The sequence below is a fragment of the Lampris incognitus genome, chromosome 5 (genome assembly GCF_029633865.1).
Source record: "Lampris incognitus isolate fLamInc1 chromosome 5, fLamInc1.hap2, whole genome shotgun sequence".
In the NCBI taxonomy this organism is placed as follows: domain Eukaryota; kingdom Metazoa; phylum Chordata; class Actinopteri; order Lampriformes; family Lampridae; genus Lampris; species Lampris incognitus.
In genome coordinates this window covers 42,033,084-42,057,994 of record NC_079215.1, presented here as the reverse complement: position 1 = coordinate 42,057,994, position 24,911 = coordinate 42,033,084, and the positions used below count along the sequence as shown (strand labels likewise).

The 24,911-nt window shown below is 43.1% G+C and overlaps 1 protein-coding gene across 6 annotated transcripts; it reads left to right on the top strand.

The window, feature by feature from the left end:
- The first annotated feature begins 8,077 nt into the window (after positions 1 to 8,077).
- On the top strand, positions 8,078 to 16,256 carry ptger1a (prostaglandin E receptor 1a (subtype EP1)). Of its 6 annotated transcripts, none has more exons than XM_056280221.1 (5): positions 8,078 to 8,141; positions 11,092 to 11,296; positions 13,482 to 13,624; positions 13,823 to 14,735; positions 15,157 to 16,256. In XM_056280221.1, exons 4-5 carry the CDS (start codon positions 13,866 to 13,868, stop codon positions 15,424 to 15,426), a joined length of 1,140 nt encoding a protein of 379 aa, XP_056136196.1. In that variant the 5' UTR covers positions 8,078 to 8,141; positions 11,092 to 11,296; positions 13,482 to 13,624; positions 13,823 to 13,865; the 3' UTR covers positions 15,427 to 16,256. The 6 variants fall into 6 exon arrangements, with proteins under 6 accessions (XP_056136196.1, XP_056136194.1, XP_056136198.1 ...); XM_056280219.1 differs by having other exon boundaries at positions 13,427 to 13,624; XM_056280220.1 differs by lacking the exon at positions 8,078 to 8,141 and adding an exon at positions 10,130 to 10,338 and having other exon boundaries at positions 13,427 to 13,624.
- The last annotated feature ends 8,655 nt before the right edge of the window (positions 16,257 to 24,911 follow it).

Here is a 24,911-nt window from a genome sequence, read left to right as displayed (position 1 = left end):
CCCTTCTTTCACTAATTTCAGTGGCACTTGCTGCCTCTATCTGCTCTACAACATTACCTTGTGACAGACTTGCTTTGTAGCTGTTCCAACAAACTTCACTGTCCTTGTGTGACTGAGTGGTTTCATGTTTTTGAAACTTGTTCAGTGTCTTTTGCCAGTTACTGACTCCATCATTCACTATGCATCTGAGATTTTTTCCAAATACCCGGCAAGCGAAGCAGAAAGCAGCATTTGGAAGCCCAGCATGTTGGAAACGGCCGGGTCAGACCAAGCACTTAAAATAAGATGTGTAAGGAATAACCTCGCGACTTCATTTTTTACGACCTTTTCCCTCCAACATGTGGACTCTAGTAAATATGTCACACAGCGGATTATACTTTGTGGAATTTCAGTAAACACGGACACTTTTCGGAATACATTTCAGGATTGACTCCGTAGAAGCAGGTAAGGCAAGGGTTGTGGGAATGTGAAGTCGTGTCAGTAAAGCGGTTACGTTGCGATTCTCTGTGGAAATACTCTCAAAGTTACATCCCCACTGGCAACTAGCGTTAGCTACCTTTCTAGCGACTTTGTTTAATGTTACTTCGGTAATATTAAGTTAATCTATTCATATTTTGCAGTTAATATCCAGAAATACATAGCTAAGGCGAGCCAGTTTGACATGCTAAATAAAGGCACATGTTTGATATTTCTTAAATTGGATGTATGACAGCACGGAGCTGTTTTGGCTTTAATAGCTTGAATGGTGTCTGTGCTGCGTCTGGGAATCTGCTGCAGATTTCTCTACTGTATGTTACACCTCATACTCGCATGCACATCGCTCTCTGCAGATGAAGCGCTCAGACGGAGCCGGCAGGAAAGGTGGGAGGGGTGGGGTGGATCAAACCATTTTCGAAGCATGGGGGGTGCTGTATTTTCGTTGTTAAAATATTACGTTTAAACCATACACTGGATATGGTTTTGACATTTCTTCAGCTTACTAAACATGGACATACAGTAAAAAATAAAAAATCTCTTAAATTTTAGGGGTGCTGAGGTTCAATTTAGGGGTGCTGCAGCACCGCCAAAAATGGGCTAGAAACGCCTATGCCTTGCACCCTCACCATTCCGCTGTCCTCCCTCTTACTCACGCATAGGTATTCCGTCTTGCTCCTATTGACTTTCATTCCTCTTCTCTGCAGTTCATACCTCCACCTCTCCAGGCTCTCCTCAATTTTCTCCCTACTCTTGCTACAGATCACAGTGTCATCTGCTCCCTATATACTAACTTATATGTTGTGCTAATTACCTAACCCCCTGTCTAAACTCAGTCTTTAGCCTAGCCATCTTTATTTATCAACTAGCTAAACTCTGTTCAGTCCTGATACAGAGAACTGCCTCCTGCCACCAGTAAGCCAGTCATTCACATCAGTGAAGCTAAAGACATGAGGCCGGGGGAGTTTGATCAAATGAAGTGTTGACAATGTGAATTTCCACAACTAACCTAACTAAAACATGAGTCACTCATAGAAAATGTCAGCTGCATTTGTAATTAGAAACAGTTGATATCTCGGCTGAAAAAAAATTGCCTTCGAGGTGGCCTCAATATTGCACCACAGGATTGGTTATCAGTCTAGTCATGCACATTCTAGCCTCGCTGTTGATGGGAGACACTAGTGATGTGAGGGCATGAGGAGATACTCTCAGACCCTCTCAGAACACGTCCACTATTCCAGACAGTCCAGCATGTATTACAGTCAAACAATTACAATGGGATTTTTTTTCAATTGACTTTTTCAAATTAAGGCGAAATATTAGGAAAAAAATAGAATGCAGAAAATGATGAAAAGTTGCATTTTGTGGCATAGCTAGCTCAGTAGCATTCTGAGTCCCAAAGCGTTACCTAATGGTTGAGTGGTTTCATGACCAGGCTCAGATAATGTTTTATCTCTTTTTTTCTGTCTGCTACTTCTATGTCAACGTCAAGTACTGTTATAATCAGCAAACAGCAGCTGAGCTGTTTGTCTGCCTGCAGTCAACAACAGCCTTCAAGGAGAAACACGGTAGAGCGTCAGACTTGAGACTATGGTCGAACATTTCAGTAAAACACTTTTGTTCTCTGCAAATAAATATACCTTTTAAGTGTCTTTATGCATGCTCAGTTATACATTTTAAGTTTTCTTTGGAAGTTAAGCTTTAAGTGTTTTTAAAGATATTTAACTGATGTTATTCAGTATTAGATATTTTCAAATTTATTATTTGCCAAGGTATTTATGAAGTTAAGTCACTTTTGTCATTTTTCAAATGGTTGTGTATTGGAAATTCTGGCTATATATAGGTGGAAATGCAATTGTTTCTTAATATTTGGTGGCACAGTGGTTAGCACTGCCGCCTCACAGCAGGAAAGTCCTGGGTTTGAACCCCGGGGTTGTCAAACCTTGGCAGTCATCCCAGGTCATCCTCTGTGGAGTTTGCATGTTCTCCCTGTGTCTGCGGTGGGTTTTCTCTAGGTGCTCCGGTTTCCCCCCCACCATCAAAAAGACATGCATGTTCGGATTAATACTCCTGTCTGTGCCCTTGAGCGAGGCATGGCAAGACGAACTGGAGTTGGTCCCCAGGTGCTGCACTGCGGCTTCCCACTGCTCCTAGCTACACAGCTAGGATGGGTTAAATGCAGAGTGTGATTTCCCCACGGGGATCAATAATGTATCTCAAATCTCAAAATTCAAAATAATTGCACGAATTGTCTGTGAAGAACAATATGACCTTTAGGGTGATGGGCTTAGAAATCCTGTTGCAGAGCTGAAAGAGAAACACTTAATTGCTCTCTTCTTCTCATTGTGAGATGCTCCACAGTGGCCCAGAAGGTTACACCTTTCTTAAAAACGGCATCTAGAGATGAGGGATTCAAGCTTTAACTCTGTTCAGAACATATTCCAATTCAAACATCTGATGGAAACTCTGCAGCACAGCACACACATGGACAACAGCAGACACTCCACATATTATCACGAAACAATACAGTGATGCAATTGCAGAAACATCTCACACACAACCACGTGCATTAGGTGAATGGTATGCATGCTGGTGTTGTGTGAGGAGGGGATTAGAGGGAGGAATTTAGAGTCCTGATAGCTCGCGGGAACAAGCTGTGAAGCGTTTAGTCTCAGTGGACAGGGACCTGTAGCGCCTCCCTGAGGGAAGGAGCTGGAAGAGGTGATGAGCAGGATGTGAGGGGTCAGAGATGATCGTCTTTGCTCGCTTTACAGTCCGGTGAGTACGTAGACATTCAAGTGAGGGGAGTGGGTTGCCTATGATTTTGGATTTTGCCTTGTTGACAGTCTGCTGCAGACAGGTCAGTTGTCCAGACCAAATAAGGTTTTGTATATGTGTGGCCAATACTTTGAACAGAGGTTTACATTGGGCTTTGGAATTGTGGGCCACACAATGAGAAAAGCACTTGAGTCAAAGTACATCCATCACAGAGACGGTCAATACTGAGACTGACTCAAGACTCACAATCTTTGCTGGAACACAATATCTAAGATCCTGTTTCATAACTGATAATTAATTATGAAATTTATATTTCATATTAAAATATAACAACATAATTGATATGACATACAGGAATAGACACATTGAAACTTAATTTATAGGCAAATCACATGTTAATGATGTAATAAAGCCACTCAAATGAAGAACTTCAACATTTGGTATGATTATAAAAATTCTAATGCTAAATTAAAAACATTTAAGATGCACTATTTCTCATGACTTAAGACTAAACAGTTCTTGTGATTGTACGTGTATACGGCTGTGTGTATCTTTGTGTGTGCAGGTGTGTGTGTGTCAAGTCAAGTCGTTTTTATTTGTATAGCCCATTATCACAAATTACAAATTTGCTTCAGTGGCCTTCACAACAATGTGTGCTTGTGTGCGTAATGGATTGGATAAGTGAAGGAGAGATGGTGTGTGGGTGGGTAAACAACCCACCACCTCTCATTGAATTTGCTGACTCTCATTTCCTCTGCTGGCATGACGGGCAGTCTTTGGTTACTAAATCTTGCCTTTTCACGGGTCCACTTTAATTATTGCCTCTCTTCCTCTATACTCACTGACAAGGAACCTTCATTTGTCACCGTGAAGAGGCCAGCACTTCACTTTGACCGCTGAAGACATCAGCAAAAGAGGCAGATGTGTGGTCTGTGAGGGATATGGAGGGTGGTGTCATCGGTACAAGTGTTCCCTGTGGTAAAAAATAGGTTGTCTCACCTCAGCAGCCCAGTTTCTGTTATCTTTGTGCTGAGCGGGCAGAGATAAGCAATGCACTGCAAATGTGTTATCACTATTATTACTGCCCTTGCAATGTGAATGTGGAACTGGCATATTTCAAGAGGTGCAGAAAAAGCTTCTTTTTTTTTAACTTCAAAGTTAATGCCTCTCATTACACACACACTTTTCTGTGCTTGCAATGGGTGATCATTTCTATAATAACATGTCATAACATTGGTTTTACATCTGAGGATTTTGAAGGTTTGTGAGTTATTTGGGATGCGAAGGACCATAACTCTTACTGCACACTGAGTGGTTCAGGTATGTGTATGTTATGTATGTTAAACATAGCTGGAGTCCAAAGTTCTCTAATGGAGACAAAAAGGTGTCATACTTGTCCAGAAAAGGAGTTAAGTTTAATTTAGCACATGCACTTTAGTCAGTATGGCCCAAAAATGTGAAATTATTTAGCCCCTCAAAACCTGTAATTGAATATTGTTATGAGGTTTAGTCTGTTATGAGGTTTAGGCTGTATATGAAAGTGCCTGTAACTTGAAATATATATATATATATTTTTTTTTTTGATTAAACTGCAAAAGGTTATAATGAATAAAGGAAATGAAGGATGCCACTGTTATGCTGAAACCCCTGGTTTTAGAATCAGAGACAGTAGGACATTCGGCTCTATACTCAATTAAAAATCAAGTCAAATTTATTTGTATCAGCCTGGATCACAATTTAGTACCAGTGGGCTTTACAGTCACATTACATTTCGTGCAGTGTACTACACTCAATTCTTTAATGTAAGACACTCGGCTGCTTGGCTTGGCACACAGCATCACTCACACCCTCATAGCTCAGCATTAGAATGTGAAAACTGAGCTTACAATGATATCAGTTACTGAAAACTAAAGCAAGGCTTGAAACCACATGATGCCATCACTGACTAAGTTTCGAAAAACTTTTTTTTCTAGACACACTAAATAAATTTTTATATTTCACTCCGGGGCAGTCCGGGTAGCGTAGCAGTCAATTCCGTTGCCTATCAACATGGGGATCGCCACTTCGAATCCCCGTGTTACCTCCGGCTTGGTCGGGGGTCCCTACAGACACAATTGGTCGTGTCTGTGGGTGGGAAGCCGGATGTGGGTATGTGTCCTGGTCACTGCACTAGTGCCTCCTCTGGTCGGTCGGGGCGTCTGTTCGGGGGGGTGGGGGTGGGTGTGGAGGGGGAACTGGGAGGAATAGTGCGATCCTCCAATGCGCTACATCCCACTTGTAAAACTCCTCACTGTCAGGTGAAAAGAAGCGGCTGGTGACTCCACATGTATTGGAGGAGGCATGTGGTGGTCTGCAGCCATCCTCAGATCTGCAGAGGGGGTGGAACAGCGACAGGGATGGCTTGGAAGAGTGGGGTGATTGGATGGATACAACTGGGGAGAAAAGGGGGGCGGAAATTCACTCTGATGTATAAGTTGTTCCAGTGCAGCCGATATTCCTCATTATCCATCCATCCATCCATTATCTTAACCGCTTATCCTGCTCTCAGGGTTGCGGGGATGCTGGAGCCTATTCCAGCAGTCATTGGGCAGCAGGCGGGGAGACACCCTGGACAGGCCACCAGGCCATCACAGGGCCGACACACACACATACACACACCCATTCATTCCTAGGGACAATTTAGTACGGCCAATTCACCTGACTTGCATGTCTTTGGACTGTGGGAGAAAACCGCAGCCCCTGGAGGAAACCCACGCAGACACGGAGAGAACATGCATACTCCACACAGAGGACAACCCAGGATGACCCACCAAGGTTGGACTACCCTGGGGCTTGAAACCAGGACCTTCTTGCTGTGAGGCGACCGCGCCACCGTGCCGCCCTTCCTCATTATCAAATGTTCTAAACTTCATAACTTAATTTCCTTAAAAAGGCGCACGATCTCATTATCCTCTCCAACCTGCTGCCTCCCAGCATCACCAAAGAAATAATGTGTCACTTTGCTAGGCCTGATCAACACCAGCAGGTCCATGCACGGTCAAAGATGGCACCACACAAGCTACTCTTTGAGGTCCAGCTTCACCAGTTGTCTACTAGCCAGAATCCCGTACCTCTTCTCAGGTGGAGAGAGGAAGGAGATAACAGCATAGGGCCTATAAGCAGGGAATGAATGCAGGAGGTTCATTCCCTGCTTATAGGAGGTCAATCTATTGCATGGCTTTAATATAACAACTTGATGGTGATGATGCATCGTTTAAAACATTCACACACACATTTCAACTTGTACAGCACAGCATAGTGTACATATTACAACAGTGAATCTTACCATGTCTTATTAATTTACATTCTTCCTTTCCACGTTTATATACATATATACGTATATATATACGTATATATATATATATATACGTGTATATATATACGTATATACGTGTGTGTGTGTGTATGTGTGTGTGTGTGTGTATATATATATATATATATATATATATATATATATATATATACACACATTATAATTCCTAACAAGATTCAGTCCCAACTTTAGTATTCATCGATTTCTTATATTTGACTAAATCTTCCATCAGGACAGGTGACAGAGAAGGGGGGACCAGGCAATGGGGAGGAAAATGGAAGTGACATCAAACAGCCTTATAGGTATTTTGATAATTGTTTATAATGGTCCACAATATGCTGCTGTCTGGGATGACTATTACAGTATATTGGTCAAGTATTGCGCCACATCAGGTGTGCTGCATAAGAAATTAGAGTTAAATTAATGAATCAGGTCCAGTGGAGGTGTCGTAATGGATAATTTGCATCCATGGCAGAGAGGAAGACATGCACCATACATTAGTTCCAAGTTGTAAAGTAAACATCTCATCCGTCTCATCTCACACCATTGATAGATGCTGGTCTAAATCAAGATTGACAGCTGAGAAGGCTGTTGCTGTATAAGCTCCAGATGTGCAAAGAATACATTCTTTTAAGTACTCCCTTAGACCCTGTTTAGACATAGCACAGTGTACTAAAGGCAGTGCTTTTAGTGCTGGAAAGATAAAGTATTTGAATTTGGATAAGCTACTGTGAAATCTGAATGTACAGTATTGTGCAACATCTGACTTACCCTATTTATGTACCATCAGCTCCAACAGCTTTATGCTTCCTATCAGAGCTTGACACATCCGGGGTTATATTGTGGCAGTGTAAAAAGGCAAACTGAATAGGCCAGTTCCTGTACAACAGCTGTTGTTGTGTTCACTCGAGTAGCCTACTGGCCCAGCACATTGTCAGCTGTGTCAACACAGAGAAGCCTCTCAAAAGACTCTTAAAGTCAAGACATGCTTTCCTGCATATTTGAGAGGAATATGAGGGGATTTTTAAAGTGCAGAATGGGTGTTTTGACAAACAATTGGTCTCAATGCCTCAAATCAGTCCATAAAAATCATCATCATCATCCCCATCATCGACGGTCAATCGGTGTCGAGTATGACCGTCCTCCCTCTGGGTCCCTCTGAGTCATCAGGTGGGTGTAGAGGCCAATCCTGGAGCCGTATAATAGGAGGATTCCTGTATGTGACAGTTTTTTTACATGGAGTGGCTGATGCGCCTGCAGCTACCACGACTCCATGCAAGAGTCCAGTGGCATGGAGAACTAAGACGATTGGGGACCACCCTCTGATGCAGCCTTCATCCACCTTCACTGCCATTGTGACCTGAAGAGATCTTCCACCAGTTCCTCTGTTGAGGTCTTTGTTGGATCGCGCTTCCTCAGGAACCTCCCCCTTGACCTATCCACTTTGGGTGACCCTACCAGGAGTCAAGCTCCGGATGGCATAGCTCTTGGGATCATTGTTACTGCATAGATGGTACAGGGGGAGGCTGCCACGAACGTAAGTTTGCGCCACCATCTTCCCACACCGGTACTGGGTGAGGCCACTGCAAATGTGAATTTGCACCGCCATCCTCCCAGACCGGAAGCGGAAATCATTAAAAATACGCATAAAAAATAATGTGTGAGTGCTTTGAGTAATAGTGTATGGTTATACCTTATGACAAATGGTGGGGCTTATTTCATACATGTATATAGTCTATGTTTCAATTTCATGGCTGACCTCATTGCTGCACTGAAAATTTGTCATCTAATGTCAAAACAATTGCTGTAATATTCAAAAATGACCTACAACTAGTTGAGTCTGCTTGAACTTTTCACAACACGTTGGTTGTGGACACTTGTAGGACAAGTGCCTCTACAGAGTTCACTTTAACGCAGAACAGTCTTCATTCTCAGCAGATCTGCAGAGACCGGAGGTTCGTTCCATTTCCACTCAACTGTTTGTGCCTCCCTATGGCTATCCTTTTCAGCATACATTTGCATTTTGTCATGCGGCCATCCCATATTTTCCTCTCTACGTGTTGACTCTAAAGTGGCTAGACAGATAGCATGTGGCTTTCCAATCATTATAGGCAGCATTTCCTTAAAATGTCACTGGAAAATGCACAAGTGCATAACCTGCTGTATCTTTGCTGTTCTGAATGAATTTATGTGATGTCACATAGTTTGGTTAATAAGTTGGCAGCATGTCTTTGGATGTGAACAGTCTGGCAAAGTAAGCCATTATTATGAGACCCAATGGTCTCGCCATAGTTTGGATTTTCTTTTTTTCCAAGATTGCAAGTGCTGGACAGAATAGATTTTGGGAAACCACAAATACTGATGGCTTGAAAGGTTATTCTAAGGGTGAAAAATAATCTAATCACTCCCCTTGACATCAGAGTTTTCATGGAATAGGAAATGAGCAGAATCACCATAAATACAGCTAAAGTAGTCGAGCATTGATCTCAAGGTTGGGGTCAAACAGCTGGATGGTGTGTGTGACGGTGTGCACGTGCATGTGCACATCAGTGGGAGAAACTGGAGATGTAAATATGGAATGATTGAGATAAACCAGGACCAGGACAGGACTGCGTTACTTAAACACCACATTTCCACATGTATGAATAGAGGAAGATCTAACTCGCAGCTTTTCCAACTCATCCATCAAATGTGTTCTCCATGAGAGGGTGCTCCCATCAGAGAGACCTCTGGGGGACCTCGTGAGGTGGTGGGCTTTTTCTTTTGTACAATTATTCTGCGGTCAGCGGATGGGGAAGGGTTGTATACTTGGTATTGGCAAAACCATCGATTTACTGAGGCCAAATGGCCCCGTCTGTAAGGGTAAATGATGGAGAAGAAGGGGGGGGGTGTCTCCGTTCATAGTATTTAACTGTGACTCTGGGTTTAAAAAGTGCCCTGGAAAGGGAAGACAGTGAATATTTAAATAAATCTTAGGTCCTGGAAGATCAATAAGTGATCGCTAATATGAAATGCACTAATGAGGAAGGGTTGAGGTGTTTTTTGGATTTTAGGCCTTCAGTGTTTTTTCATACCATCTCTGTTTTCAGAACCTGTCTTCCCTCTGAAGGATTTGAAGTCAATGTGGGTCCTGTCGCAGTTGAGCGTCTTTGGTTAAGTGCATGTTTAAGACTGCTCAGTTGTAGTTTTGTATATTGTGTGACCACACATAATATACAAAACAACATATACATGGATTGCCACCTTGTTGTGGTGGAGAAGCCTGCGTGTACCAATGATCCCAAGAGCTGTGCTGTCTGGAGCTTGGCTCCTGGTAGGGTCACCCAAGGCAGATCGGTCAAGGGGGAGGTACCAGATGAATTGTGAGACAACAAAGACCTCAACAGTGGAACTGGCGGAAGATGTCTCCAGGTTACAATGGCGGTGAAGGTGGATGAAGGCTGCAACAGAGGGTGGTCCCCAATCATCTTGGTTCTCCATGCCATTGGACTCTGACCACCCCCTCCCAAGGAATATGGTGGCTGCAGGTGCATCAGCCACTCCACGTAAAAAGCTGTCACCCGCAGGTGTCCTCCCATTATGCAGCTCCAGGATTGGCCTCTACACCCACCCACAGTGGTGCAGTGGTTAATGCTGTTGCCTCACAGCAAGAAGGTCCTGGGTTCGAACCCCGGGGTTGTCCAACTTTGGGGTCATCCTCTGTGTGGAGTTTGCATGTTCTCCCCGTGTCTGCGGTGGGTTTTCTCTGGGTGCTCCACTTTCCCCCACCATCAAAAAGACATGCATGTTAGGGTTAATACTCCTGTCTGTGCCCTTGACCGAGGCACGGCAAGACAAACTGGAGTTGGTCCCCGGATGCTGCACAGCGGCTGCCCGCTGCTCCTAGCTACACAGCTGGCATGGGTTAAATGCAGAGCATAATTTCCCCACAGGGATCAATAGAGTATATCAAAATAAAAAAAAATCACTTTAGGACCCAGAGGGAAGATGGTCATACTCGACCCCGAGTGACCGCCGGTGATGATGATGATGATGATACACCGATGACGTGTGGCCAAATGAATAGAAAACAGCCCAACAACAGGGGGTGCTTTCAGTTATGTTAGTTTTGTACTATTAGATCTGAGAGATGGGTATAAAACTACACGATCATCCTGATGTAATATTAATAAAATCTTTAAAAGTAAAACCCTGAACACTTTTCAGCATTTCATGGTTTTTACCCCCAATAAAGGTCTTTATCATTTTTCACATCATATCTCTAACTTCTCTATAAACTATTTCTCACCCTGTGAGTGAACAAAGCTTATCTTTTGTGGGATTCTTTTCATATTTTGATGCTTCTGGCGAGTGTAATCTTGCCATGACTGTCAAAACAAACACCAAACACAGCCACCCACCAGTCAGCTCATCAGCTAAATGAAGACCATTAACATCATTGCTTCACTTCTCAAACCTTCATCATTTCTCTGTCCCACTCGCTCCAGTTTCTTCCCTGCTTCAGTGACTGTTGTCCCTCTGCGGCGTGTCTGACTGAGGTTTGCAGGCTTCACCTGCATCCGTCTCCAGCAGGCATCCAACCAACACAGCAGGCTGCAGAAGAACCCAAACCTCAGACGTCTCCCTGATACAGTCTGTCTGACCTCACAGCTTCTTCTCCTTCTGAAACTTCAATCTAGAAGATGAGTAAAAGTAAGCATGGTTTCCTTAATGCCGGCAAAAGCACCTCAGGATGTTTCTGAAGCCTTGAAGAGTCTAGATCTTAATTCAGCATGAAGGTTATTTTTTCCATAGTTCTTCCCTCAGTTTCCAATATTGCTCAGTGTGTGTGCAGATTTCTCAACTCAAAAATATATCACATTTCCATAATGAACTTTTTGTATGTGTTATGAATTAATGTATGTGTAATGTCTAATGTCATAATGTAATGTGTTAATATCTCACCTACCCATGATGCATCTCAGAGACCATCTGGAGCGATAAGCATCGACAGATCCCTCTGAATTAACTTCATAAACACTATAGTAATAAGAGGACATTCGACATGCTTTGGTTGTTAATTTATATTTTGAGCACACTGCTGAGAACTGGGCAGTAAAAACCGATATGTTCATTTGATTCAATTCAGTAAAAAAAAAAAGAAGACAGACCCACGCCACTGAAGATTAACAGAGTGAATATAAATTCGGTTTCTCAGGAAGAATATTCTGGAAAATCAGCAAAAAAAAAAAACGACCCGCCATTCTAAACACGAAGCGACTTATGTGCGTGACAAACTGCAGCAGATTTCTAAAAATAAAATTAGTAGATAAAGATGTATATAGTGTATTATGTGTATGCAGATGTGTGCATGTTTCATTATGTATCTCTTGGAGTTGTCCCTAATTGTTGCTTATGTGTTAAATTGTGTATTTATATGCATATGTATACGCACAAGTTTTCATATGTTTCATTATCTACCTCTTGCATTTGTTCTCTAATATTGCCTTTATTTTGAATTTCTTAACCCTGGAAAACACTTTGTGATTATTGCTTGAAAAGTGCTCTATAAATACAGTTATTATTATTATTAGTAGTAGTATTAGTATTATTAGTATTAGTATTAGTATTATTATTTTAAGTTTTGCTGAGTCTTCGGAGCAGGCCCGATTTTGGTTTCTACAACCCGGCGTCGATTAGAAAAAGGCATATATGTGAGCAATAATATATTATATGAAACACTCAACAACAACAAAAAATACTTCAACGCCATGTAGCTAAAGTGTGCCGACATGAAAGCGTGAAGATTTACACGACATCCACCGTGAAGCACACGCGGTAACGCAGGGCTGCGTATAAATAAGAGGCTTCGGCGGTGAAGTTGGCTCCACTGCTGCGGGGCCGCCCGGAGGGACGGAGCGGAGGTGGGGGAGCAGCTGTTTAAGAACGGCGGAGATAACCTGGACTGTTACCAAGCAAATCCAGCGCATGGATTTACTACCTCCACGGACATCAGTGCGAAGTGACTCGTTTCATTTTGGGACTTATCGTCGAACATAGCGCACGGAAACGTGTTTTTTTTCATCGATGGCTTTTGTTTGTCGGTGCCGGCTCGGTGAAGTGCCCGCTCAAAACTGGCCAGAGTGCCAACTGGGATTACTCCCTCTGAGAAGGACTATTAGTCTGGCGAAAACCTCATCTTGATTTGGTATACCTTGACTGAGAAGGACCTCTAACCTTGGTGAGCCGAGATCAATTGTAGAATCAAGCCAGAGCTATAAAGCTAGCGGTAGAAATAAACTTGGGAAGGAGACTCAAAAGCAGAGACTGCAGCTGTAAAAGGAAGATAAAGAAAACTAAATTAAATGAAGGGTTGGATGGAGTGTCTCTCAGCTGACAGGACAGATAGCCTGAACAATATGTGTTGAATTAATACGGAACATATATTGTGAGAATCTGAAAGAAGAAGAAGATATATTGTAAGAAACACTGATCATATTTGTTTTGCATCTATCTTTAGGTTTATCCATAGGATAACTGACGGGGAAATTTGTGTGTGTGCGTTTGTGTCTGTGTGCACTTAGCAGTGGTGGTATATATATATATAAGTATTTTTTTGCGTGTGTGCACTTAGTCGTGGTAGCAACACACACACACACACACACACACACACACACACACACACACACACATATAAAATCTAAATTTCATCCATTGTCAGGCTGTTCAATATCAAATCAACAATATCATTATTTGTTTTGTGTGTTGCCTCAAGTTGTGCGACTATTATGGTCTGTTTGATTTTATAACCTCCAGCCAAATGTAATACGCTTCTTTACTCAGGGTCCATTGTGCATCAAGCCCTTCGACCAAAAGCTGCCATATGTTTTGTCTGCAGCCTCTGAAGTTTGAGGAATGTGTCTTGTCAGTGGAAGATGTTAAAACTTGCCCCTTGTTCTAACTTGTCTGCCTCGGAGCACAGGAGTGAACAGATGTCAAGATTTTACAATTGTTGGGGGAAATTTCTGATTATGTCGTCAGGTAAATATTTAGTAATTAATGTGGGGGTTATGGGGGAAAGTCAGATTTTACCATGCAACATTTAATTAAAGAAATGACAGAAATTAAAGGTTGAATATAGAATCCCCTAAGAAATGAATTACCCACACTGTGCTGCTTACTGTTTAAAATTTGTTCTTCTGTTTTTGCATTGATAGACTAAATCTCTTTTTCTTGCAGCCTTTCCTGAAGCATGGGCCTCAATAGCCTTTGAAGCTAAGTGATGTTGGCTGTGGGCCACTATAATTCGTCAGCATCTTCCCACCTCTTGCCTTTCTCAAACAACAGTCAGGGAAAGGTGGAGGCTGAGGTGGCACTGAAGGGGCTTTCTCAGCAGAGGAATCTCACCATCGACCAGCCCATCTCCAGTGGCCCCATGGCAGCCATCATGTCCATGACCCTAGGCATCATCTCCAACATTGTGGCCCTCTTCATCCTGGCCAATGCCTACTCCCTCCAGCGCCGGCGCTCCAAAGCGACCTTCCTGCTCTTTGCCAGTTCACTGGTGGTCACCGACTTCACGGGCCATGTGATCCCCGGCGCTCTAGTTCTCCGGCTTTATCTCTCTGGAGGGATGCCCGCTGAGGGCTATGACTCGGCTGATGCCATGTGTCAGTTCCTGGGTGGTAGCATGGTGTTCTTTGGGCTGTGCCCACTCTTTCTGGGGTGTGCCATGGCAGCTGAGCGCTGTCTGGGTGTCACCCAGCCTCTCCTGCACTCGTCCCTGGTCACCACCACCCGCACCAAGATCTCACTCTCTGTCATTTGGCTGGCGGCTCTTTGCGTGGCAATGCTGCCTTGTTTTCAGCTCGGCTCCTATACCTATCAGTACCCGGGGACCTGGTGCTTCATCAAAGTACTGGAGGACACCCAGGGGGGAGACGTGGCGTTCGTTGTGCTTTTCTCTGGACTGGGCCTTACTTCACTGGCAGTGGCTATGCTGTGTAACACCATCAGCGGTCTGACACTGGTGCTAGCCCGGATCAGGAGGCAGCCCTGCTCCTACCAGTCAGCCAAGTCCCATGACATAGAGATGGTGGTGCAACTGGTAGGCATCATGGTCACCTCCTGTATTTGTTGGAGCCCTCTGCTGGTGAGTAGGGGAGGAGCTACAAGAGAAACAATGGGATGATGACATAGATGGGGGACAGTTGACAGTTTTAAGCACCCTTTGTACTTGAGCTCTCAAAAACCTAAAATCACTTTTAGGGTGATAAGTATTTCAAGAGCATTTCTGATCAAAGTCTACTATGAGTACTCTATACTGGGGACACACAATACACATGATATGAGACATTAGCTTATTGAATGCAGTAATTTGTGTTTTTAGTATGTGAACTATTTTTATAACACTTTGATGTAAAATGCTCCTTATCAATGACCACAGATCCTTTTGACAAATTGCAATTGATTATGAAAGTCAGATCTTCATATACTGAGTATCAATAAACCCATTCAAACCACATTTTCTGGTATAATAACTGTTAAGTTAGTATTCTGTCTGATGTCTGCAGATCTTTGGCCTCATGTCAGTAATGCACTCCTATGGAGACGCCATAGGAAACGATCTGTCCACTTACCAAACCCTGATGGTAATGGGCGTCAGACTGGCCTCCTGGAACCAGATCCTGGATCCCTGGGTGTACATACTGCTCCGCCGTGCCGTCCTCCGCAAGATCTACCTCATTACGAAGCAGCAAACCATCCTGAAGGGCAGCATGTTGCGCCGATGGGAACCCTCCTTCATTCAGAGCTCAGAAAAGAATGCAGTCAGCCAAATATGAGCTGAAAGACTGAGACAGTGTGATCAATGCACAGGCCTGCTGGTGTGGTGCCAGGTTTAGAAGAGCTCAAGCTGTTGTGGCTCTCATGGGGGCTATGGGTCTTCATCATCTATGCCTGAATGTATACCCTTCAAAATATTTAGTATAAGACTTCTGGAATGAGCCTTTGTTTTCCATCTCACTACCCTGTCCCTTAATGATACTTTAAATAGATCCCTTTTCTTTCTTTTATGTTCCTTCAAAGTTTACCAGTGAGTTTATTTTCTGATCCTTCAAATAAAAGCTATCTTATGCTGTGATTTTGCACAAATCTTGTAAATATGTACTTTCTATTATGTGCTGACAGTAACTAACCATTCCTTATTTTTTATGTATTCATTTGGACTAGCAGTTGTCCATGTCATGCTAATCATGATAATAGACAGATATTGGCATTATTATTATTTTAATATCGTATGATATAATTATATATTACATATATTATGACATTGGAGGGAAATCAAGGTGTAAAGCTAGAGGTTGGTGCCTACTCATAATGTATAGAAATCACATAACATCCTGCTATAAATGTATCTCAACTGGAATGTTAGTGTTCCGTATGTGTGGAATCCACATCCATGTAAGTCCTTGTGTAAGTAGCCAAAGAGAAAGTGAGCATTGTTATGCTAAATTATGGAACGTATGTTTTTCCCTTACATTTTACAGTGAGGGAAATTTAGACTGTAATATTATAGTAGGTTATACTTGAAGTGATCCCTCAATTTTTCTGAGGATATGTAAAAAAGCAAAAAGCTATGAATTGATTGTAAATAAAATAATTGAATGTGACATATAAACTTGAGTCCTACATCCATTTTCTGATTAATGGGCCAGCTACATCAGTTGTCTTTACTGATATAGACTAAACGGAAATAACAGATGTGGATATACAAACCCCAATTCTAATGAAGTTGGGGCGTTGTGTAAAACGTGAATAAAAACAGAATACAATGATTTGCAAATCCTTTTCGACCTATATTCAATTGAATACACTACAAAGACAAGATATTTAATGTTCAAACTGATAAACTTTATTGTTTTTTGCAAATATTCACTCATTTTGAATTTGATGCCTGCAACACATTCCAATGAAGCTGGGACAGGGGCAACAAAAGACTGGGAAAGTTGAGGAATGCTCAAAAAACACCTGTTTGGAACATTCCACAGGTGAACAGGTTAATTGGAAACAGGTGAGTGTCATGATTGAGTATATAAGGAGCATCCTCGAAAGGCTCAGTCGTTCACAAGCAAGGATGGGGTAAGGTTCACCACTTTGTGAACAACTGCGTGAGCAAATAGTCCAACAGTTTAAGAACAACGTTTCTCAACGTACAATTGTAAGGAATTTAGGGATTTCATCATCTACAGTCCATAACATCATCAAAAGATCCAGAGAATCCGGAGAAATCTCTGCACGTAAGCAGCAAGGCCGAAAACCAACATTGAATGGCTGTGACCTTCGACCCCTCAGGTGGCACTGCATTAAAAACCGACATCATTCTGTAAAGGATATTACCACGTGGGCTCAGGAACACTTCGGAAAACCATCGTCAGTTAACACAGTTCGTTGCTACATCTACAAGTGCAAGTTAAAACTCTACCATGCAAAGCGAAAGCCATATATCAACAGCACCCAGAAACGCCGCCGGCTTCTCTGGGTCCGAGCTCATCTGAGATGGACTGACGCAAAGTGGAAAAGTGTGCTGTGGTCTGACGAGTCCACATTTCAAACTGTTTTTAGAAATCATGGACGTCGTGTCCTCCGTGTTAAAGAGGAAAAGGACCATCCAGATTGTTATCAGCGCAAAGTTCAAAAGCCAGGATCTTTGATGGTATGGGGGTGTGTTAGTGCCCATGGCATCATGGGTAACTTGCACATCTGTGAAGGCACCATTAATGCTGAAAGGTACATACAGGATGGCAACATATGTTGCCATCCAAGCGACGTCTTTTTCAGGGATATCCCTGCTTATTTCAGCCAAGCCACATTCTGCACGTGTTCCAACAGCGTGGCTTCGTAGTAAAAGAGTGCGGGTACTAGACTGGCCTGCCTGCAGTCCAGACCTGTCTCCCATTGAAAATGTGTGGCGCATTATGAAGCGCAAAATACGACAACGGAGACCCCGGACTGTTGAGCAACTGAAGTCGTACATCAAGCAAGAATGGGAAAGAATTCCACCTACAAAGCTTCAACAATTAGTGTCCTCAGTTCCCAAATGCTTATTGAGTGTTGTTAAAAGGAAAGGTGATGTAACACAGTGGTGAACATGCCCCTGTCCCAGCATTTTTGGAACGTATTGCAGGCATCAAATTCAAAATGAGTGAATATTTGCAAAAAAACAAAGTTTATCAGTTTGAACATTAAACATCTTGTCTTTGTAGTGTATTCAATTGAATATAGGTCGACAATGATTTGCAAATCATTGTATTGTTTTTATTTACATTTTACACAATGTCCCAACTTCATTGGAATTGGGGTTTGTATAACTTGCTACCATCCCTAACACATAGTGTCTCTACCTTTCAGCTGGGGTCATGGCTAGATAGTAACCCCAGATTTACAAAACTTGCAGGATTTTTAACCTAACCTCAGCCTAACCCTAACCTTCAGAATCACAATCAGAATACTTTATTTATCCTCGAGGGGAAATTGAGTTCTATTACAGACACTCACGCTCTAATAAGTAAAAACTAACAAGATACAAGATAAGAAAATAGAAACAGAAACAAACAGAAATAAAAGATAAATAATAAATAGAAATAAGAACAAAATCTATTAACAAGCATGGTGCACATAACACCCTATCTATACTGCACTATACTGCACACAACAAGCAGCACAAACAAAACTCGACAGGACCAGTCCAATGACCATTAACTCAGAGTGTCTGACAGCTTGAGTCTGAGGGAGGAGTTGTAAAGTTTGATGGGCACAGGCAGGAATGACCTCCTGTGGTGCTCTGTGGTGTTTTTTGGCAGAATGAGTCTATTACTAAAAGTACTCCTGTGCCCAACCAGCATGTCATGGAGTGGGTGGGAGACATTGTCCATGATGGCACGTAATTTCAACCGCATCCTCCTCTCGGAAGCTGCCGCCATATAATCCAGTTCCACCCCCACAACGTCACCCTCAACCTGCTGCCCCAACACACAACAGCAAACAGGAGAGCACTGGCCACCACAGACTCATACCACATCCTGAGCATTGTCTGGCAGATTTGAAGGACCTCAGCCTCCTCAAAAAGTAGAGACGGCTCTGTCCCTTCTTGTAGAGGGCATCAGTGTTCTTAGCCCAGTCCAGTTTATTGTCTATATACACCCCCAGGTACTTATAGTATTCCACAGTGTCCACACTGACCCCCTGGATGGAGACAGGGGTCACTGGTGTCATGTCCCTCCTCAGGTCAACAACCAGCTCCTTTGTCTTAGTCACATTGAGCTGCAGATTGTTCTGCTCACACCATGTGACAAAGTTTCCCACCACAGCCCTGTACTCAGCCTCCTCGCCATTACTGATGCATCCGACTATAGCAGAGCAATGTTACTGATTTGTTGAAATTTATTGTTTTTGCAGATGATACAAACATGTATAGCTCTGGTAATAATTTACAGGAACTATTGTCTTCCACTGAAAGAGAGTTGAAAACCCTCAAAACCTGGTTTGATGTCAATAGATTGTCACTCAATATTAAAAAAACAAAATTCATGGTTTTCGGGAATCGAAAAGAAATTGACAAAGATATTAAATTAAAAATATGTGATGCTGAAATTGAAAGAGTGACCGAGATTAAATTCTTAGGGGTGGTTATTGACCATAAATTAACATGGAAACAGCATGTCCAATATAAAAAATGAAATATTTCTAAGTCAATAGCAATTGTGTATAAATCAAGAAACACGTTAAATTATAAGCCTTTACATATTATTTACTGCTCACTCATACTTCCTTATATATCATACTGTGTTGAAGCCTGGGGATCAACGTATAAAACAACTGTTAATGCAATAGTTCTCTTACAAAAACGAGCCATAAGACTTATTAATAAGGTTGACTATTATGAACATACTGACCCACTGTTTATGAAATCGCATGTTATGAAATTTAATGGTCTGCTATATTACAAAACAATGCAAATAATGTATAGAGCTAAATCAAATCTACTCCCAGTCACCATACAAAGGTTTTTCTCATCTCAAGAGACAAAGTATGATTTAAGAGATGACTGCAAATTTACGGTACCAAAGGCTAAAAAGGAGATTAAAAGGAGATGTTTATCTGTTTTAGGTGTTTCAATATGGAACGGTGCTAATATTAATTTAAGAAGGTGTAGTACATTTCAGATTTTCAAGAGGACGGTTTGTAAAGCAAGTTTCGAGGGCTATAAGTGTCCATGATTTTGTAAAGGTTTTTTGTTTCCTTTTTATGATGTTGCTTCATTATTTTTTTCTACAGACTCTGTAACTTTATTTGGTCTTGTAAAAACTGTTGATGGGTAGCTTTATTTGTCCTAAAGGACAGGCTTAAATATAAGCATTATGCTTCTGCCTGTGCCTTTTCAGTCACTGTTTTGAGTACATTGTTTGTACTGTAAACATTTGTTAATTGTGGGTGACTGAATAAAACTTAAACTAAACTAACTAAACTAAACAGTAAGAACAAATAGAATATTATTTAAAAAAAGAGCGAGATCGACTGCAACAAGCGACCGTCCTGATCAATGCCTGTGGTACATGCTCCACACTCTAATGGGCTTCACTATTGCTATTGGTATAACCTTCGAGGCTTCGCCTCGGCACCTGATAGAGATCTTTTCCCTCACCACCCAATCAACAACAACAATAACAACAACTTAGTTTCGTATAGCGCCTTTCAAGGAGCACTAGATAAGAAAAAAAAAGATTAAAATAAAGATCAAAAGACTACAGACCATAGGCCTTAGTAAAAAGGTAGGTTTTCAGTAGTCTTTTAAAATTGTCCAAAGAAGCAGCATTGCAGATCTCTGCTGGAATAGAGTTCCAAAGGGTGGGGGCTGCCACACTAAAGGCTCTATCCCCAAAAGTCCGCAAGCTGGCGTGGGGGATGGAAAGCAGGCCCTTGTCTGTGGACCACAGATTCCAGGATGGAATATAGGGGTTGAGGAGGTCTGATAGGTACTGGGGGATATGGGCATGGAGGGATTTATAGGTGAGGGGGAGGATTTTATAAGAAATGCAGGATTTGACCAGTGGAGGTGAACAAGGGTGGGAGTGATATGTTGCCAGGGCTTGGTGTGGGTGAGCAACCTAGCAGCTGAATTCTGCACATACTGAAAGCTGTCTAGGGCTTTGCTAGGTACCCCAGACAGGACTCCATTGCAATAATCCAGACGGGAGGTGATGAAGGCACGGATGAGGGTCTCTGCCACAGAGTCCGAGTGTAATGGCCGGAGTTTGGAGATGTTCTTGAAGTGAAAGGAAGCAAATTTGGTGACAGATTTGATGTATGACTGGAATGAAAGGGTGGAGTCGAGAATGACACCAAGAGTGCAGATTTCTCGGGGTGGGCAGATGGAGCAGCCATCCACATTGAGGAGAAGATTTCCAACCTTCTGGAGAAACGCCTTAGAAGCCACAACCATGAACTCAGTCTCATTGGTATTTAGCTGAGTAGATTTGATGATATCCAACACAGCCACTGAGGATGCAAAAGCCAGTGCATTCTTAGTGCCGGTCCCAAGCCCAAATAATGGGGGAGGGTTGCGTCAGGATGGGCATCCAGCATAAAATCTTTGCCAAATCAAATATGCGGATCATAAATAAGATTTCCATACTGGATCGGTCGAGGCCCGGGTTATAAATTACCGCCACTGGTACTGTTAACCAGCAGGGTGCTGGTAGAAACTATGCTACGGTTGGGTGAAGGAGAAGGAGAGGGGGAAGGCATGTCAGAGGCAGCGAGAGAGGAGGAAGGGTAGGAGTGTGGAGGTGAGAGTCTGAACTTTGAATGTTGACACTATGACTGGTAAAGGGAGAGAGCTGGCTGATATGATGAAAAGAAGAAAGGTAGGTATACTGTGTGTGCAAGAGACCAGGTGGAAGGGGAGTAAGGTCAGGAGCATCGGAGGTGGATTCAAACTCTTCTACCATGGTGCAAATGGGAGGAGAAATGGGGTAGAGGTAATTCTGAAGGAAGAATATGTCGAGTGTGCTGGAGGTGAAGCGTGTCAGACAGAGTAATGAGTATGAAGCTGGAAACCGAAGATGTATTGATGAATGGGTGTGAGATAGAAGAGAAAGAAGAATTCTGGAGTGAGTTGGATGAAGTGGTGGAGAGTGTACCCTCGGGTACACTCTCCACCACCCGAGAGTGGTGATTGGAGCGGACTTCAGTGGGCATGTTGTTGAAGGGAACAAAGGTGATGAGGAGGTGATGGGTAGGTATGGTGTCAAGGAGAGAAATGTGGAAGGACAGATGGTGGTGGATTTTGCGAAAAGGATGGACATGGCTATGATGAATACATATTTCAAGTAGAGGGAAGAACACAGGTTGATGTACAAGAGTGGAGGAAAATGCACACAGGTGGACTATATCTTATGTAGAAGGCACAATCTGAAAGGGATTGGAGACTGCAATGTGGTGACAGGGGAGAACATAGCTGGGCAGCATCGGATAGTGGTCTGTAGGATGACTTTGGAGACCAAGAAGAGGAAGCAAGTGAAGGCAGAGCCGAAGATCAAATGGTGGAAGTTGAAGAAGGAAGACTGTTGTGTGGAGTTCGCGGAGGAGTTAAGACAGGCACTGGGTGGTAGTGAAGAGCTGTCGGATGACTGGGCAAGCACTGCAGAAATAGTGAGGGAGACAGCTAGGAAGGTACTTGGTGTGTCATCGGGACAGATGAACGAAGACGAGGAGACTTGGTGGTGGAATGAGGAAGTACAGCAAAGTATACAGAGGAAGAGGTTGGCAAAGAAGAAGTGGGATAGTCAGAGAGATGAAGAAAGTAGACAGGACTCACAGGAGTACAAGAAGATGCAGCGTAAAGCAAAGAGAGAGGTGGCAAAGGTAAAGGAAAAGGCGTATGGTAGTTGTATGAGAGGGTAGACACTAAGGAAGGAGAAAAGAACTTGTACCGATTGGCTAAACAGAGGGACTGAGCTGGGAAGGATGTACAGCAGGTTAGGGAGATAAGGATAGAGATGGAAATGTGCTGACCAGCGAGGAGAGTGTACTGAGAAGGTGGGAGGAGTACTTAGAGGGACTGATGAATGAAGAAAATGAGAGAGAAAGAAGGTTGGATGATGTGGGGACAGTGAATCAGGAAGTGCAGTGGATTAGCAAGGAGGAAGTGAGGGCAGCTATAATGAGGATGAAGAGTGGAAAGGTAGTTGGTCCTGATGACATACCTGTGGAGGCATGGAGATGTTTAGGAGAGATGGCAGTGGAGTTTTAACTAGATTGCTTAACACAATCTTGGAAAGTGAGAGGATGCCCGAGGGGTGGAGAAGAAGCATACTGGTAGAGCCTTGTGGTAGAGCCTGCGATTCCACGACTTAGCTTGCTATTCAACAAAGTTAATTTCAATTCAATTCAATTCAATTTATTATCATTAAAAACAATGTGCAGGCACATGTTAAAAATGAAATAAGGGCTGCAGCTTCACCAAACAGTGCAAGACAGACATAGACAAACACAGCAAACACAGTATAAGATATACACTTATGAAGACCAAAAGATAAAAATTAGTTTAAAAAAAAAAGAGTACAAAATATTTAAAAATATCCACAGACATTCAGTGGGTAGCTAGGTTCAGGTGGGCAACAGCTTGGGGAAAGGAGCTGTTTGTGAGCCTGGTAGTGCGGGCTCTGAGGCTCCTGTACCACCTCCCAGAGTGCAGGGGGGAGAACAGTCCATGGTGGGGTGGGTGGGATCTCTGCTGATTCTGAGACCCCTTTGTAGGCAGTGTTTGTAATAAATGTCTTTTATGGCTGAGAGGTGGGTACTGGTGAAATGCAGGGTCACCTTGACGACCCGCTTCAGAGCTCTCTGGTCTACTGAGGTGCAGTTGCCAAACCACACTGAGATGCTCTGGTCAGGACGCTCTATGGTGCACCGATAGAAGTTGGTGAGAATTTTGGGGGATAGACGGGCGCTCCTCAGCCTCCTCAGGAAATGCAGGTGTTGTTGGGTCTTTTTCACAAGAGCCTGGGTGTTTGATGTCCAGGAAAGTTCCTCGCTGCTGTTAACGCCAAGGCATTTAAAGCTGGAAACACGCTCCACTTCCACCACATTGATGTGTATGGGGGAGTGGCTGCAGCTTCTATACCTGCTGAAGTCCACAATCAGCTCCTTCGTCTTCTGCACATTGAGGACAAGATTGTTGGTAGTACACCATGATGTGAGGTGCTGAATCTCGTCCCTGTAGGCCGTCTCGTCATTGTTGGTGATACAGCCGATGACTGTGGTGTCATCCGCAAACTAACTATAACATTTGAAGGGTGAGTTGGCAGGAAGTTGTGGGTAAAGAGGGAGAAAAGGAGGGGGTTCAGAACACAGCCTTGAGGGGCACCTGTGCTGAGGGTCAGGGTAGGGGGGGTGTGGTCACCTAACCTAACAGACTGAGGTCTGTTGGTGAGGAAGTCCAGGGTCCAATTACAGATGGAGGGGTTGAGGTCAAGGGAGAGGAGTTTGGTGGCTAGTTTGGTGGGGATGATAGTGTTGAAAGCAGAGCTATTATCTATAAACAGCATCCGGATGTATGTGTTGTTAAGTTCAAGGTGGGTCAGAGCAAAGTGCAGGGCAGTGGCAATGGCATCCTCCGTAGACCTTTTGGGACGGTAGGCGAACTGATGTGGGTCGAATGTGGGGGGGATAATGTTTTTGATGTGAGCCAGAACCAGTCTCTCAAAGCACTTCATGGCAATGGGGGTGAGTGCTTTGTGTTGGTAGTCATTCAGACATGTGGATGTTGATTTCTTATAGACAGGAATGATAGAGGTGGTCTTAAAGCATGCCGGGACTATGGATTGGGACAGTGAGAGGTTAAATATAGTTGTGAAGACCTCAGCCAGCTGGTCGGAACATTCCCGGAGGACCCGACCCGGTATGCCGTCTGGTTCGGGAGCTTTCCGTGTGTTCACTCTGCGCAGTGATTCTCTGACCTCTGCGATTGATAGAGTGAGCACCCGGTTTTCTAGGTGACTGGGGATTTTTGTGGCTGGGTCAGTATTGTCCTTGTCAAAGCAGGCATAGAAATGATTTAGCTTGTCTGGCAGGGAGGCATCATGGACAGTGGGACCGCGATTGGCGCTTGATAGACTTGATAGAAAAAAAAATGCAATAGGGGTATTTCTGGATCTAAAAAAAAAGCATTTGACATCGTAGACCATGAATTATTACTGAAAAAACTACAATCATATGGAATTAGAGGAATTGCACTCTCCTGGTTAACCAGCTATCTAAAAGACAG

What these genes read in the sequence shown, in the direction of transcription:
- ptger1a (XM_056280223.1), top strand. Translation starts at nt 13,866, where the DNA reads ATGTTGGCTGTGGGCCACTATAATTCGTCAGCATCTTCCCACCTCTTG. An exon ending in TTTGTTGGAGCCCTCTGCTG is followed by an intron (nt 14,736 to 15,156) that starts GTGAGTAGGGGA and finishes TGATGTCTGCAG; the next exon opens with ATCTTTGGCCTCATGTCAGT.